The sequence below is a fragment of the Diaphorina citri genome, unplaced genomic scaffold, assembly GCF_000475195.1.
Source record: "Diaphorina citri unplaced genomic scaffold, Diaci psyllid genome assembly version 1.1 scaffold95, whole genome shotgun sequence".
Taxonomy (NCBI): Eukaryota; Metazoa; Arthropoda; class Insecta; order Hemiptera; family Psyllidae; genus Diaphorina; species Diaphorina citri.
This window is the reverse complement of record NW_007377532.1, coordinates 268171-285732: the sequence shown is the minus strand read 5'-3', so window position 1 is coordinate 285732 and position 17562 is coordinate 268171. Positions and strand designations below refer to the sequence as shown.

Below are 17562 nucleotides of genomic sequence, written 5' to 3'. Positions count from 1 at the left end.
CGACATCGATGGGGTTTGGTCCGATGGTTTCATCCCTGAGTTCAACCTGTTCCATTTTCATGGATAAATTCATTGGTAACTTTTCCAGCAAGCCGTTATGATCGCCTAGCTTTTCTTCTTTGATAAGTTGTGTACTCCATGGCTCCTGTTTGATCAAGTTGGAAGGAAGACCATTGATTTTCGCCAGCGAACTGTTATAAACGAAAAAGTTCACCGGTTTGCAACTATCATCATATGTTTGATTTTCGGGTAGGCTTGGAAATGTGTTTTGTTTGTGTAGGTTGTGTACCCCATGGCTCCTGTTTGATCAAGTTGGAAGGAAGACCATTGATTTTCGCCAGCGAACTGTTATAAACGAAAAAGTTCACAGGTTTGCAACTATCATCATATGTTTGATTTTCGGGTAGGCTTGGAAATGTGTTTTGTTTGTGTAACTCTACTTTCCTCTGCTTAGATTTCTTCTCCAGACTGGTTGATTTCATTTCAAATTCATGATATGAATAGTTCTTAGATTTCTTTTGACCTCCAGAATGTGATTCGGATTTCTTTCTGATGAGCTGATCTTTATCGACCAATTTAATATCGACTTTATCTTTTATTAAATCCGACTGTTCTGCATTTATTTCACTTGGTCTGAATGCAAACTCTTCTGGATATCCAATACCTGAATTGTGTCCTGTTGTACCATTTTTATCTTCATTGGAGGAAACAAACCGATATGAATTCTTGGATTCGGATTTCTTTCTGATGAGCTGATCTTTATCGACCAATTTAATATCGACTTTATCTTTTATTAAATCCGACTGTTCTGCATTTACTTCACTTGGTCTGAATGCACACTCTTCTGGATATCCAATACTTGAATTGTGTCCTGTTGTACCATTTTTATCTTCATTGGAGGGAACAAACCGATATGAATTCTTAGCTAAAGTTTTAGGTAGAACTTGTTCTTCATTCTTGGAAGGTATCTCCAGTGTTTCAGCAACAGATGGAATTAAACTTTCGTTTATTCTCAACATGTTCCCTGCAATATAGAAATAAATTCAAGTCTATTAATTAAATGAATAGATAAAAATAGCCTAACAACCAAAAGGATTGGAGAAAAAGCTGACATCATTGATAAAGATGAAATGTTTCAAATAGGTAGGTAGGTAGTTAAGTTCAGGGGGGAAAAAGATAAAGAAATAAAGAATGATTCTTAGGTTGCAATTAATTTTGTTTTTATTAATACTTTGCTTTTTGTTTACACTAGAATACTATGAAGGTAGGGTAGGCATACATTTCAATTTACAAAAAATAATAAATAATAAATAAATAAATCAAAAGAAAAATATCAACAGAGAGTAACTTGTAAAGAAATTTAGTAGGTATACTACACGAAACATTTCACCGCTTTTTTACACCTATCATAACTCTTTTCTAGGTGTGATCTTTAGTTTTTACAGAGTTCAATACATTACTTTTCTAGGTGTGATTTTTAATTTCTACAAAGTTTAATACAATTTTTTTTACAAAGTTTAGTACAATTTTGTTCTTGACTTCATGTCTCCCTAGCAAATCTAAGAGTAATCGCTTGGGAACAAGCGTTTCAGATGGGTCAGAATGTGTGTTTTCATATGAGACACCTGATACGTAGGATGATGACAGGAAAAACAAATGAACTTCTGCTTGAATTGGTTCATCCTGATCACTCCCGTACAGGACTTACAATGATCCGTGATTTGTTTTACGTCACGGGTGACGGGAATTTCCAGCGAACAGTGGACGCACATGACAAATTTCGAGTTGGGGTCGATTCCTGTAACTGAGAAAAGAAGTTGTTATTGTTGATGATGTTGGTGCGGTTGTTGTTAACCTCAATGACAACGTTCACACCCATATTTATGAACAAAATGCTGGCTCTTAAGTTCGTGCCAAGCATAGTCTCAAGGCATTTGATTGGTCAATTTTGACTTGAGACTGATCTAAGAACGATCATTCTTGTTCATAAATACGAGTGTCAGTCACTCATCTTCCAGGAGAAGAGAGATGTCAGTGAACTGCAAAATACTGATGAGGATGTATATTTTTTCCCCCTTTTGAAGAGGTTTGACAGAGGGAACTGTAACTCCTGAGGTTTGACCGTCCTAAAATCGAAGAGGACAGGATAGGAGACAGCGAGAGCGAAACTTATCTGTTAAGGATAAAATTCGTACCCGAACGGGAAATGAAAAAAGGATAAAATGAAAAAAGGATAAGGATAAAATTCGTCCCCGAACGGGAAATGAACCCGCAACCTAGCACTTACAAGGTAGAGGAGCTAATCTGGCTATCAAACATGCTGTTACTCTGAAATGAAAAAAACGAAAATAAAGAATACAAAGTACTTTCTAAATTCATTGTTCTTAAACGCATATTAAAGTACATATATTTTTTACCAACCTATCTAAATTGAATACTCTCTCAAGGGACGATTTTCTTTTCGTCTTTTCAAAAGAACAATTTTATTAATAATCATTAATCACCATGTACTTTTGTACTCGTATCGTAAAGCTTATGTCAACCAAGTGAGTAGCTACTTTAATCGAGTAACACCTCCTTGTAGGGGAAGCTTGGATCTCTTTGGTATCGGTGATATCAGCTGATTTGACCGGTGCCGGGGGGATCCAAGCGTAAACAAGAAAAGGGGAAAATCTTGGCTTGGGTTTTATGGAAGCGACATTTTTTTTGTGCTGATTTTTCTTTTGTGAAGTCAAAGTGAAGACTTTTTTCCTTTGTGTTTATTCCTGTGTGTAAATGAGTAATAAAGAAAGACGTGGGATAAAATTCCATACCTCGGCTGGGATTGAACCCACGCCCTCCTATTTACCAGTCGAGCGCCTTGACCACTACACCACCGAGGCAGGTACTACACCATGTTGTAAATCGAGTAACGACCAGTGGCGACATTACCGGTGCAAAAAGATTATTGAAATGTGAAAATTGATTGCAATAGAAGCACTTAGTAATGCTAAGATATCCACGAAAGTTTTAAAAAAGCTTTTGACTTCATACTAATCACTTGTTGTATGACTTAATACCATGTGTTATTAGACCTAATACCACATGTTGTAAGTCCTAATACCACGTGTTGTAAGTCCTAATACCACGTGTTGCCCGGCTCATACAGCTTCATCCGCTTCAAATGCGTCGAAATATGTTTCTTGATATGCGTCCTACCACCTGTGTTGTCAAACACATACACCTTGCACGCAAAGCACAAATATTTATCATTCGAATCCTCATCATCATCTCGCCTGACAATGGTTTCACACGACTTGCAGTGGTACAGAATACAATCCATGTTAACATCCATGATGTAGTTGCAATGAATGCATTTGATTTTGACAGGCGCACACTTCAGACAGTCCGAGCTCTTGTTTTTACACTCGTTCATGATGGCCTCCTTGGATTTCAATTGGAGTTCATCCTTCAGATAGATCTTCGGTCTGCTTTCCATTTTAAGTTACAATGAATGCATTTGATTTTGACAGGCGCACACTTCAGACAGTCCGAGCTCTTGTTTTTACACTCGTTCATGATGGCCTCCTTAGATTTCAATTGGAATTCGTCCTTCAGATAGATCTTCGGTCTGCTTTCCGTTTTGGCGTCCGCCCTAGTATCGGGTCTGATTGCTTTTGGTTTGGTTTCCGACGTTGAAGTTTTTTCCTTCATCTTTGTTGTTGCTTCTTTCATGACGATGTCCTTTGCGTCAGGTTTACTTTGACTAGCAACGGCCTCAAAAGCCCTAGTATCGGGTCTGATTGCTTTTGGTTTGGTTTCCGACGTTGAAGTTTTTTCCTTCATCTTTGTTGTTGCTTCTTTCATGACGACGTCCTTTGCGTCAGGTTTACTTTGACTAGCAACGGCCTCGAAGAGACCGAGATGCGATGGTTTGATAGCAGTGGGTTCAGTCTTTTCTAGGATTCCAGCTTTAACGTCTTGTTGCTGCTGCTGCATCATAGCTTCACATCGGGTCTGATTGCTTTTGGTTTGGTTTCCGACGTTGAAGTTTTTTCCTTCATCTTTGTTGTTGCTTCTTTCATGACGATGTCCTTTACGTCAGGTTTACTTTGACTAGCAACGGCCTCAAAGAGACCGAGATGCGATGGTTTGATAGCAGTGGGTTCAGTCTTTTCTAGGATTCCAGCTTTAACGTCTTGTTGCTGCTGCATCGTAGCTTCATTGTCATCCAATGGTTCTTGCTTGATTTCAGTCTTGTCTTCCACCGTTTGTAAAGTAGCTGGAGGAGTTTCCATTGCATCACCTTGGCTGTCGTCTATCATACTTTCTATTTTAACATTCACCACGATGTTTTCTATTGGTACTTCTTTTTCTTCGCCCTTATCCGATGTTTCTTGCGGCGGACTGGCATTGTCTTCGAGCTTTCTTTTTCTATTATCGACATCTTTGAGAGGAGTCTTATCAATTGAATCGACATCTGCAAGTAAAACGGTAAAAGGTACACGATTAAGTTAAAGAATAGAGAATGAAGAAGACAAATAATTTTTACTATTTGAATTAGAAGATAAGATGGGAAAGATTGCCCTACTATGAAATTTGTACAGTGATTTTTAGGGATCCGTCAAGTAGAACTTTGGATTGTATGACGTCAGATAACTGGAGAGACCAGACAGGCATTGCAGAGAAAAATCCTCTACATCTTCGAAATTCTTGAACTGTTACCACTTTCGTGAAGATGTTGACAAAACGTTCTCTAAAACCCATCTATTCCCAACAATCAGTTATCTCTGCCATCAAGCATAGCCGTACTGATCACTTTCATTGTGGAAGTTTCATAGTCAATTGTCAAGTTATGTATTGTTTACTAACCATTTTTCACCATAACTTAACTCTGAAATTTCTACAAGGAAAATACGGTACATCAAGTTAAAAAGCAAACTCATTGGCTGACAGTTAAAAAGATACGAAAGTACACTCCTCCAAGAAAGTGAAACACTGTCACATTTGTAAATTTATAGATTCCAGTTAATTTATTTCATAGAAAATTTCATCACTTGATAAAAACTACGATTCAGTAGACAATGAATTTATTGAGGGTTTCACCACTGACCAAGTGGACGAGTTCACTAAAAATAATAATAATAAAAAAAAAAGTCATTAAACAGATGATTCTGGATTTAGTGTCCAAGAGAAATCTTGGATTAAGCAATATAATTAGTTGATAAAAAAATAATAATAATAATAATAATAAAAATCTAATATTCAATTACTTCTTTTTAGGTGATTAAAAAATCCCCCCCCCCCATCAGTGAAATCTCCAATTAAGTCGTTGGTAAAACCTACAATCAGATCAACATGGTTCCAAAGCAAATACAAAGATTTGTTGAAGCTCACAAATTTATTCTATGGTTCGATCAATGTATGTGCTTTGGTTGGATATATCAATATTAAAATATGAGGTCTCTAAAATCTCTAAATCCGTATTTTATTCGCGTACCCACAAAATCACAAATTAATTCAGTTGGAAATTTTGACATTAAATAGGAAATAGAGAGCTATTGATCTTAGTTAAAAAGATTTAAAAAGGGTAATAATATGTATCTAACATACTTCAATGTATGTCCTTGGTATACGAGTAGTTGGCTACATAAATAAAATACAGATCTTTATTTTAAACATGGTTACATAATAAACATTTTCTAGATAATTATATTGAATTCAGTTTGTTTAAATAAAATAATGTAGGTAATAACGTCAGTATAAATAATAGCGTGAAATCTATTGTTAGTAATGCCCTGAATTTTCTCATTGAGGTAGATAATGTTAACGTACTTAATCTAGAAGTAAATTTTGAAAAGTAAAAATATAAAACTAGTTACAATATGCACGGAGTATGATTTCTACAGTACCAACAATTTTGTTTAAATGTCTTGCATGTCAGACCGAATGTCAAATAAAATAAAATCAGGCGTGTTAAATTGTGTGCTAAAAACGATTTCAATTGCAGGTGTCGATTATTTTAAGTGTCGATATGATGTTATTTATAACTTCAAGTTTGGAACACTGGAAAATGTAAGTGATTTGACCATGGACTTAGTTAAAAACCGTTTATTAATTTTAGGAACATAATTTTAAGTGTGGATTAATCCTAATAAGTGTGGTAGTTTATTGCTTCCTGATTCCTGAAGACAATTCACTCCTGCATTTCACTTGCCCACTCATTGGTAAGTTTTTTTTCGTCTCTATCAATTGAATCGACATCTGCAAGGAAAACGGTAAAAGGTACACGATTAAGTTAAAGAATAGAGAATGAAGAAGACAAATAATTTTTTACTATTTGAATTAGAAGATAAGATGGGAAAGATTGCCCTACTATGAAATTTGTACAGTGATTTTTTAGGGATCCGTCAAGTAGAACTTTGGATTGTATGACGTCAGATAACTGGAGAGACCAGACAGGCATTGCAGAGAAAAATCCTCTACATCTTCGAAATTCTTAAACTGATACCACTTTCGTGAAGATGTTGACAAAACTTTCTCTAAAACCCATCTATTCCCAACAATCAGTTATCTCAGCCATCAAGCATAGCCGTACTGATCATTTTCATTGTGGAACTTTCATAGTCAAGTTATGTATTGTTTATTAACCATTTTTCACCATAACTTAACTCTGAAATTTCTACAAGGAAAATACGGTACATCAAGTTAAAAAGCAAACTCATTGGCTGACAGTTAAAAAGATACGAAAGTACACTCCTCCAAGAAAGTGAAACACTGTCACATTTGTAAATTTATAGATTTCAGTTAATTTATTTCATAGAAAATTTCATCACTTGATAAAAACTACCATTCAGTAAACAATGAATTTATTGAGGGTTTCACCACTGACTAAGTGGACGATTTCACTAAAAATAACAATAATAAAAAAAAGTCATTAAACAGATGATTTTGGATTTAGTGTCCAAGAGAAATCTTGGATTAAGCCTAGTTGATAAAAAAATAATAATAATAAAAAAAAACAAACTAATATTCAATCTATCTAATATTCAATTACTTCTTTTTAGGTGATTAAAAAATCCCCATCAGTGAAATCTCCAATTAAGTCGTTGGTAAAACCTACAATTAGATCAACATGGTTCCAAAGCAAATACAAAGATTTGTTGAAGCTCACAAATTTATTCTATGGTTCGATCAATGTATGTGCTTTGGTTGGATATATCAATATTAAAATATGAGGTCTCTAAAATCTCTAAATCCGTATTTTATTCGCGTACCCACAAAATCACAAATTAATTCAGTTGGAAATTTTGACATTAAATAGGAAATAGAGAGCTATTGATCTTAGTTAAAAAGATTTAAAAAGGGTAATAATATGTATCTAACATACTTCAATGTATGTCCTTGGTATACGAGTAGTTGGCTACATAAATAAAATACAGATCTTTATTTTAAACATGGTTACATAATAAACATTTTCTAGATAATTATATTGAATTCAGTTTGTTTAAATAAAATAATGTAGGTAATAACGTCAGTATAAATAATAGCGTGAAATCTATTGTAATAATTAGTACCAATTTTCACCACTGTGGTGGCAGCACCTCCTGAGGGCTTTTTGTTTTTGTTTTGATTTGGAATGTTTTGAAAAAATAGCCCCGCTAAAATTAATGTGCTTTTGTAAAACGTAGAAGAAAGTTGAAAAATAAAAAGCTATCATTCAATTCCCGAATAAAAGCTCTTTTTCATTGACTAGAAAGCTCTCAAATTCGCCACAGGTTATGGGCCCAGTCACCCTTAACTGTGCAGTTGTATTTTTCTAGTAATTCCAGTGATCTGTCACATAAAAAGTCAGTGTCTTATTCAGTGGTATAATCATGGAAATGTTTGTAGGAAGCAATGTGAAAGTGTTGAAACCACAGGAGGACTTCGCAACTTGGAAATTTCAGATTATAGTAACGTTTTCAGATTATAGTGACACAAGAATACTACATCAAACCGTTTGCCATGATAGACGGGAAAGTTTGCAAAGCACTGGTAGATACCACATCGACACAATAGTGCTACATCAAACCATTTAGCATTTACCATGGTAGACAGAAAGGTCTGCAATGCACATAGCACATGGTAGCGATTGGTAACATGGTGATGAAGTATTAAGGAGCGCGGTAGCGCTCCGCCCCATTTACCGCGACATAGTGGAGAAGAAAATGTGAACGACTACAATCCGGCGATTCTATTGGCATGGGAAGGAAACATGGATATTCAGTTTATAGGGGAAAAATCATGTGCTTTGAGTATCTATGTGACCAAATACCAGACAAAAGCCGAGAAATCCAACTCCCAAGATACATTCGACGTCATGAGCTCTGTAAAAAGTTTACAACAAAAGCTCTGGAACATCGCAATGAGAGCGCTGAGCAGCAGAGAGTGCGGTGTTATGGAAGCTTGCGACACGCTTCTTGGTATATCTTTGTTTGGGACAGACAAAGATACCACTATCAAGTGGGTCGATGTGAGCATGATGCGAAGTAGAAAGAGAAGAAAGCTATTGAGCGAATGGAAGAATCGTCCGAAGACATATTTTGTCCCTCCATGGTAGACACGCACTATCCGAATCGACCGCAACATTTTGAGCACGTTTGTCTGTTCGAGTTTGTCCGCAATAATTATATTGTGAAGGAAAAGCCGAAATCAAGCGAGTCGTTGAATAAAAGGAATGAGTCCAAGCAGTTACCTCAGTCTTTTCCCATTCCAAACATGAGCCCAAGTTAGTGTTAGATTTTGGTATAAGCACATATTACTTTTTTAAAAGCTTAGGTACTTGTGTGGGACAAAGCTTTTGTGAATAAAGAACAATGCTTACCTGTTTGGTACAAAGCTTGGCCCAGGTCAAAATTGAAGCTGTGATCTAGCACTGACAAAATAAATGCACTACCCTTCAAGCTAACTAGGCTTGCTATTTCAATAGTAGTCAAACTTTCTTTACTTTGTGGGGGTGGAGCACTACTGCGCTCCTTAAATCTAATACTACTTTATATTAACCTAGTAATCCCTGTTGGTGTGGATATGTAAGTTTTTTCACTGCCAAATTGTTTTTTTCTCCTCAGAGGTCCTGTCTCTACTTGAAGCAACAAATGTGAGTTTATCCACTCAGGGAGAGGACAGACTTATTCGAGCTCATGGACAAACCTTGTACGAGGTGTTCAGTTTAAGACATACAGGTCTGAAACGAATCCCTGATGTAGTCGTGTGGCCAGGTGAGTTTGGTATTACCTAGGATTTTTTTTTTTTTTAGATTGATAGTAGGTTAAGCCCCTTCCTTATTTTCGACTGTACATAAACCCTCCATCCTGTCTTATTCGCCCCTCATGTAGGCACATTTGGAGTGATCACCAAAGTTGTTCTCAAGATCCGACCTCTGCCCAAATGTCGCAAGTACGGATCTATTGTGTTTCCTAACTTCGAAGCCGGGGTGCATTGTCTCCGGGAAATCGCCAAACAGGTATGCTTTTGGATTTAAAGAAGGTTCACTTCGAATCTTGTCTTTGTTAGATAGATCTACGTCCTAGACCAGTGGTTCTCAAACTTTTTTGCATGGCGCCCCCTTTGGGCATATTCTCATTTTTTTCGATTTCGGGACGATAAGACCTTACTAGTTACAGTTCCCTCTATCAAACCTCCAAATATTCCCTCTATCATAGATTTCCTAATGAAAATGGCTACTTGGTCTGTGGCGTATAATATCCCTAGTATCTCTGTCAATTTTTCCTTGACTTGGCGGGGCGGAGGACTACCGAGCTCCTGAATTTCCTTGCGTTGCGTTGGCTGGGATTTGAACACTGATCTACAAAAGTGAGATTTCTCCTGTTTTCGGTTTCTTACCAACAAGTAACAAGTTTATCTCTTCTCCTTAAGAGAGGCAATGGCTTAAAGAGCCCCTGTACTACATCACTGATTAAAGATATAGTCCGCCTGTTGGATCTACCTGAAAGTGTGTGTGCTCATCAGGTATCAGGTAGACCTGACAGGAGGACCTTTTTAGCCGTGCCTTACTAACAAGTTTTATTTCTCTCCTCCCTGCACAGAGATGTCAGCCCTCTTCCATCCGCCTCATGGACAACGCCCAGTTCAAGTTTGGCCAGTCCTTGCGTCCGGTGCCTGGCTATTTCGGCCTCCTATTGGATGGACTGAAGAGAATGTACATTACCAAGATCAAGGGCTTCAGTGTGGACGAAATGTGTGTCACCACGCTTCTGTTTGAAGGTAAGAGAGTTGGTCCAGTAGGATACATTACCAAGATCAAGGGCTTCAGTGTGGACGAAATGTGTGTCACCACGCTTCTGTTTGAAGGTAAGAGAGTTGGTCCAGTAGGATACATTACCAAGATCAAGGGGTTTAGTGTGGACGAAATGTGTGTCACCACGCTTCTGTTTGAAGGTAAGAGAATTGGTCCAGTATGACTTAATAATTCCTATTTTCACATAATAATTCCTGTCGAGGCCGAACGACTACAAGGTTTAATCCAGCATGGGTTAACCCGACACCCGACACGCTCGAAACTTGTAAAATCCAACCAAATTTTCGTACCGCTTGAGCCCGGTAAAACGTCACTGGGCGACACAGCTTCAGTTCTCTTGTGGATACCAACGAGTCAACAGCGCTCTTGTGTCTTTTGTACCACGCTTCTGTTTGAAGGTAAGAGAGTTGGTCCAGTAGGATACATTACCAAGATCAAGGGGTTTAGTGTGGACGAAATGTGTGTCACTACACTTCTGTTTGAAGGTAAGAGAATTGGTCCAGTAGGACTTAATAATTCCTATTTTCACATATGTCGAGGCCGAACGACTACAAGGTTTAATCCAGCATGGGTTAACCCGACACGCTCGAAACTTGTAAAATCCAACCAAATTTTCGTACCGCTTGAGCCCGGTAAAACATCACTGGGCGACACAGCTTCAGTTCTCTTGTGGATACCAACGAGTCAACAGCGCTCTTGTGTCTTTTGTTTTACTGTGAATCTTACCTGTACGTCTAGTATAGTGTCAAATTTTGTGAAGTTCGTCTAGAACCTATCATAAACTTTCTACCTTTGAGAATCCTCTTGGTGAACATCTAATCGTCATAAGTCGTGCGGCCGAGGCATTTTCCCCTCAATTTTATTGTGTAAATAAAAGTACCTACGGTGAAAACTTCAAGGGTTTTGCGTTCGCGTAGCTAGGGACGTAACACTCTCTCCTTCCCTCCTTGGTTACGTGTGGGTGAGATCAGGGCAATTTTCTATCATGTTTAAAAAAGAAGATTACTTCAGGTAAGCCTTTGCATGCTCCATTATTTTGTTTCTTATAATTGTCTCTTGAAAATGGGCTTGGACTATCACAATGCACGGATATCTCCTTTCTGTGATACAGTCCACTAGTGTAAAAATTTCTTATTCTAACGAAGGCCACAACAATTCCTTTTTTCCAATAATAACCCCCATTTTCCAATAACTACATTCTAGTTTCCAATAAGAACCCCTATTTTTCAATAAGAATCCCAATTTTCTCCCCTCAGGTGATCCAGAAGACGTGAAGAAGAATCAGGCTAAGATCTATTCGATAGCGTTGAAATTTGGCGGCATTCCTGCAGGAGAAACGAACGGCATGCGTGGTTATATGTTGACCTTCGTTATTGCCTATATCAGGGTAAGTGAATAGTGAACAGTAGGTTTTGGAAAAGGGAACTCTACATAAACTATACACTTTAACCAACTAAAAACCTTAGTTAAACCAACTATAAAGGAAGGAATAGGTATTTTTAATTGTATTAGGCATACTTAAATACTTGTCACAAATGTGGTTTCCGAATCCCTGGATAAATTTTGAGACTTGACTTGGACTCGAACCACCAACCTCTAGTTAAAGTCCAACACGTTAACGACTACACCACTGAGGTTGGTACTTTACCATAGTAAGTTAATAACATGACCTTTTTTTTACAAAATGTAATACGACTTTGGGAGTAGAGGGACTTTTCAGTCTCATTCTGCCAGTATAAAAGTACATATATATTCTATTCTAATTAGGAGTTTGTACTTTGTATCTATTTCAGGACTTGGCCCTGGAGTATCACATTCCGGGCGGGAATCGAACCCGCGGCCTAGCGCTTACAAGGCAGACGCACTACCAACTAAGCTAACTAGGCTGGCTTCTTTAGGTTTGATTCCCGCTTGGGGCGAATTTTATCCTAAACAGATAAGGTTCGTTTTCGGAACGGCTGGCTTTCTCCTATCCTGTCCCCCTTCTCTCTTCAATTTCGAGATGATAAGACCTTGGCAGTTACCTTGGGACAAAGCCATTCTCCTGTGCACCAATGTTAAGCAACGCGTAGCTCGAGAGTGTAAAGGTAGGTGACACGCAGTGCACATTCTTTAGGTTTGATTCCCGCTTGGGGTGAATTTTATCCTAAACAGATAAGGTTCGTTTTCGGAAAGGCTGGCTTTCTCCTATCCTGTCCCCCTTCTCTCTTCGATTACGAGACGATAAGACGTTGGCAGTTACAGTTCCCTCTATTAAACCTCCTCTTCTATTTCTTCTCCTTTTCCCGCGTGCAGACGGGGTCGGCGTTTTTCGTCAGCCTCTCAAGCAGCCCTAATTAGGGTAATTGCTTTTGAACTGACATTTGATTTTGGCTACAAATTTTATGAGTGGATGCCCTTCACACTCAACTATTTCTCTAGCAAGGGAAATTCAGGGTGGTCTACTCCCTGTTTAAAGTTCCCCAGTCAGACTAATCTGGTCTACTCCCTGTTTAACGTTCCCCAGCCAGACAGACCTAAAAATAAAATTTGAAGGGCGTCTTCACTCAACTAAGAAACAAAGACCAAATAAAAGAAAAGAGTTGAAAAAACCCTCTGTAGCTGAATCTGATGACATTAGTACCTACTAACCACCTACATTCTCCAATCGGCCAAAGAATTCATCTCACAACAGATCAGGGCCCACAAGACGATTTTGAGACAACGCGGGAGGGGTTCAATGGAGGTCAACTTCTTGCCTTTAAACACAGGTGGGAAAGGTTGGGGGCACCCCCGGAGTTGATATCCCTAATATCGGGATATCAACTACCTTTCTGCCACAACGGCCACCTATAAGGGATTTTGGTCATCCAATCCCCCCAGGTCTCTCGACCCCTCCCTCACCCCAAATGACGATAGCAATAAACGAACTGTTGTCCAAGAACATCATATACACAAGTCCCGAGTCAATAAGGTCTGGATTTCTTGCTCCGATGTTTCTACGCCAAAAGCCAAATGGAAGTATTCGGCCAATCTTCAAGTTAAAGCCCCTGAACCAATACATCAATTTCCGCCGATTCCGCCTCATCAACCACTATCGAATCCCAGGGTTTCCAGAGTGACTACATTTGCAGGACTACATATCATTAATATTGATCCCTCCAAATGTAAAGCTTCAAGGGAGGCAGTTGACGAATATAACCGTCTGAGAAGAAAATTTTGTCCTGCTCTTCCAACAATCAGTTACAGTAGTGAGACACTCAATTGTCAGAATGATCGAATTTGGAAAGAGAACAAGCATGTGAAACAAATTCAATCAGAGGTTAATATTCCACCTGCTGAACTTATCTGCATCCCTGGGTTCAAAAATAAGGATGGAGTATCTTGCTATGCAAATTCCACCATGCAACATGCAATGCCTATTCCATTGTCAAGATATTCTTCTCAAAATCTTGGAAGACGAAACAGATTCGTGGAAATGCCTACCCTTCGGACTAGCTTCCGCTCCTCAAGCCTTCAGCCAGTTAACGAACTGGGTGGCGGAGCTTCTTCGAAAATAAGGGTTGCGCATACTAGTCTATCTAGACGATTTTCTGATAGCGGCTCAGTCTCCCCAGCTTCTCGTGACCCACTCTCGCATGGCCGTACACCTCCTTCAACATCTTGGGTGGTAAGTAAACATAGAAAAATCTTGCTTGGATCCATGTCAAACAAGAACCTATCTCGGGCTACAGTAAGACACCCACAGTCAACGGGTAAGCCTTCCCCCCACCAAAGTCACACGCTTACGAAATTTGCTCAGCGCCCTTCAGAGATCTCCTCGGTGGTCCTTACGTTCGTACCAGAGTCTTCTCGGACAGCTCAACTTCGCAGCTTTCGCAGTGCCTTTGGGACGCCTTCATCTGCGTCCTCTTCAGATAGCGGCTCGCACTCTATCGAAGAGCTCACCCAGGAAAACTCAAGCAATGCCCCCCAAGCATTCCCAACCTCAAAATCAAAGGCATGACAGGAGCCCAAATTTATGAAAATTGGAAGGTCTTTCAATTCCAATTTCGTAATTTCTTACTGGCGTTCAACCATTCAGAAGCCAAAGAGAAGAAGAAAGTGGCCTTGCTGTTGCACCTACTGGGTTCAGAAGTTGTGAACATCTTTTAGAGTTTTAGTGTGGATCTAACCAAAGTGAAGTGTGAGTGTGAGGACCTCATCCAGAAATTTGAAGATTTCTTCTCACCGAAGAAGAAGCTGAGTCTGGAAAGACACAAGTTTTTCACTAGGAAACAGAAACTACAAGAGTCAATCGAGCAGAGTTGGAAAAAATTGTACTTGCAAGTACAAAGTACAAGTACTTTAATTGTACTTGGTATCGCAAGTACAAGTACTTTTATTTGTACTTGTACTTGTTTCAGTCCAAGTACTATTACCAAAATTCCGGTACTTGTACTTGGAAGACACAAGTACAAGTACTCGTACCTACTTGTACAGTATAAAATACAAGTACTATGGCCAGTACTGTGCACTTTCACTCCATAAGTACTATTGTACTTGCGTTTAAGGTCTCAAGTACATCCGATGTGATGATTGTGTATAAAATAGCCACACGAGTTTTTCATAATTATTGATACATATTTGATTGATTTTGATCAGACCAAATTAAATCATTTTCTAAAGTCTAAAACTAAAATCGTTATGGACGCTGATTTCTCTTCAATTTCAATATTTTCAAATTCTACGTTCAATAGTGGTGGTGGAGAATTGACAACTCCATCACCATCTATTAGTTCGGTAGATGTAAGTGAGAATGCCACCAGTTCAAGTTACAAAGGTCTGAAAATCTTAGACGGAAATTTTTTTTCCTTGGTTGAGGAAAAATCGTGTCAAGAACAAAATCAAGCTGTGGCCCGATGCACTCTGTGCGATAAGCAGAAAGAAATTAAAGGGCAATTCTCTGCTACCACCAACTTCCTCAAACACCTGAAGAGAACCCACGGTCAGAGGTAACCCCCTACACTTTGCTTGGCTAATTGGATCTGGTACCCCGAGCTTTTTGCCTGAGGAGCGCCAGGAAAGGTCCTCTTCCCCGTCTTTGGCAAACAAGGCGCAATGGTGCCATTCCGTGTCGTTGAAGACTCTTGGTTTAAAAAAATATTAGAGGAGTTAAAAATTGAGTTCTACGGACTCTCCAATCCAAACAGGTAAGCGTAAGCGACCTTCGTAGACGAGCATGCAGGAGTTCCTGGGATCGATTCCCGGCGCAGTTGTACCTTTTTAAGTAGCTGCTTCTATGGAGTAGCAACCAGTGGGAATTTATTAAAAAGGAATCACTTGGTAATGCTGTGATATCCACAAAAGTTTTGATAAGGCTCTGCTTAACCACAAATAATATTCATAATGATTTCATCAATTCCAAACAGGCATTCGGTAGCAAAGACTACCTTTGAGTTATTAGAGAGTGAAAAGGAGAACCTCAAAAATCTGCTCCGTCAGGAATCTTCATACGTTTGTGCCACAGCCGACATGGACTGCCTCCTACATGGACTTTTTCGACTTTGGTGGGGATAAAGAAGAAGAAGAAGAAGAAGAAGAAAAAGAATGTGAATCTGCCACGTCCATCGTTGCACAGCAACAAATTTTCAACTACTTTTCAAATCCCTCTCAGGAGTTCGAGATGTTGAAAGCATATCCTGCCATCAAGAAGGTTTTTTTGAAAACCAATGTCATACTTCCATCCTCGGCTCCTGTGGAGAGGTTGTTCTCCTTTGCGAGCATCACAAATACCCCGAAGGCAAACAGGCTATGACTATGGCCTAGGCATATCAAACAATATTGTACTTCATTTGTCAGAAGTCTTACCCAAACACCAAAACTTCAAGGTACATACTGATAACTGGTTCACTTCATTGGATTTAGCAGTTGCCCTAAAAAACGAGGGACATCTCTTTCTTGGTACTTGTAGAAGTGATAGGATGGGAAAATGTGCATTGCAAAGCGGAGATGAATTGTTTTTTTGAAAACCAATGTCATACTTCCATCCTCGGCTCCTGTGGAGAGGTTGTTCTCCTTTGCGAGCATCACAAATACCCCGAAGGTAAACAGGCTATGACTATGGCCTAGGCATATCAAACAATATTGTACTTCATTTGTCAGAAGTCTTACCCAAACACCACAAATGTCCATGATGATGAGAACATAATTGCAGAGATATGTACCTTTATTAACAACACCACCAGATACTACCACCACCAGATACTACCACCCCCATTGGCACTTTTATTTTAGTACAATTTATGGGTGGCTCTAGGAAAAAAAGGTCATAATTTGGATACCAGGTCTCTCAGAGAGCTCATCGGAGGACACTTTACCCTGTGTGAACAACAGGATTCCGAGGAGTTCTTTGAAGCGATACTAAATAAGTATCCAAATATGGCTGAAAAATTTGCATTTTCGATCATTTATACAAAAATATGCACAGCCTGCCAGGAGGTTGCAACAGAGCAACAAGATGGATTCCATCATCTTTCCATCAACATTACTGGACAGAAATCTACCCTCAGCAATCTGTTTGATAAATACAAAGAGTGGCAAAATCTGGACAGTAATAGGTGTGAAAATTGTCATGCAGTTGGAACAAAGAGGCAAAAAGTAGATATTGCTAACACCAATAAATATCTACTTATCACACTTCCTCCTTGGCAGAATGGACACAAAATTACCGATTTTAAGTTGAATGCTCTCCCATCAACAGTCCTTAAATTCGCCAATAATTTGAAGTATACTCTGAAGTCAGCCATATTTCATCATGGTGATCAAATTGAGTTCGGCCACTACACGGCTATGTTGAAAGATGGAGCTGGATACATTCGTACCAATGACAATGTCGTGAAGAAAGAACGATGGCCCAATGGTTCCAAGGATGTATACATGGTCATTATAGAAAAAAAATGAGGTAAATCTTTTTATATTTACTTATATAGAGCAAAATATCCGGGTTCGATTCCTGGACATTACAATATTGGATTCTATTTATTTTGATCTATTTAGCTTCAATTGGTAAATAAATACATTTTCCTCACTCCCTATTTCAATTTCCAATTTGAAAGTGAATACTGTGAAATGTATCAAACACACTTCAAATTCCAACTTTCTATCCTACATTCGTTCCATTACCTTCAAACAAAACTAATCATTTCCATTTTCTCATTACAGATGATCGTCTTCCAACATATTCTGCTTCTCAATATTGTGTCTACTCTACATTCTACCTCTCTCAATACCACTGTGTAGATGTTCATCTTCCAAGATATTCT

At 38.7% G+C, this 17562-nt stretch overlaps 2 protein-coding genes across 2 annotated transcripts; both read right to left on the bottom strand.

The window, feature by feature from the left end:
• Positions 1–230: 230 nt before the first annotated feature.
• LOC113473936 lies at positions 231–1138 on the bottom strand. Its single transcript, XM_026833469.1, has 2 exons — positions 798–1138; positions 231–602 (listed from the first exon to the last, which is right to left on the bottom strand). The coding sequence occupies exons 1-2, from the start codon at positions 1017–1019 to the stop codon at positions 231–233; spliced, it is 594 nt and encodes a 197-aa protein (XP_026689270.1). The 5' UTR covers positions 1020–1138.
• Positions 1139–3014: 1876 nt separating this feature from the next.
• Positions 3015–4650, bottom strand: LOC103524372. The gene is made up of 4 exons (XM_026833490.1): positions 4205–4650; positions 3767–3989; positions 3575–3634; positions 3015–3431 (listed from the first exon to the last, which is right to left on the bottom strand). Exons 1-4 carry the CDS (start codon positions 4302–4304, stop codon positions 3119–3121), a joined length of 696 nt encoding a protein of 231 aa, XP_026689291.1. The 5' UTR covers positions 4305–4650; the 3' UTR covers positions 3015–3118.
• Between the last annotated feature and the right edge of the window lie 12912 nt (positions 4651–17562).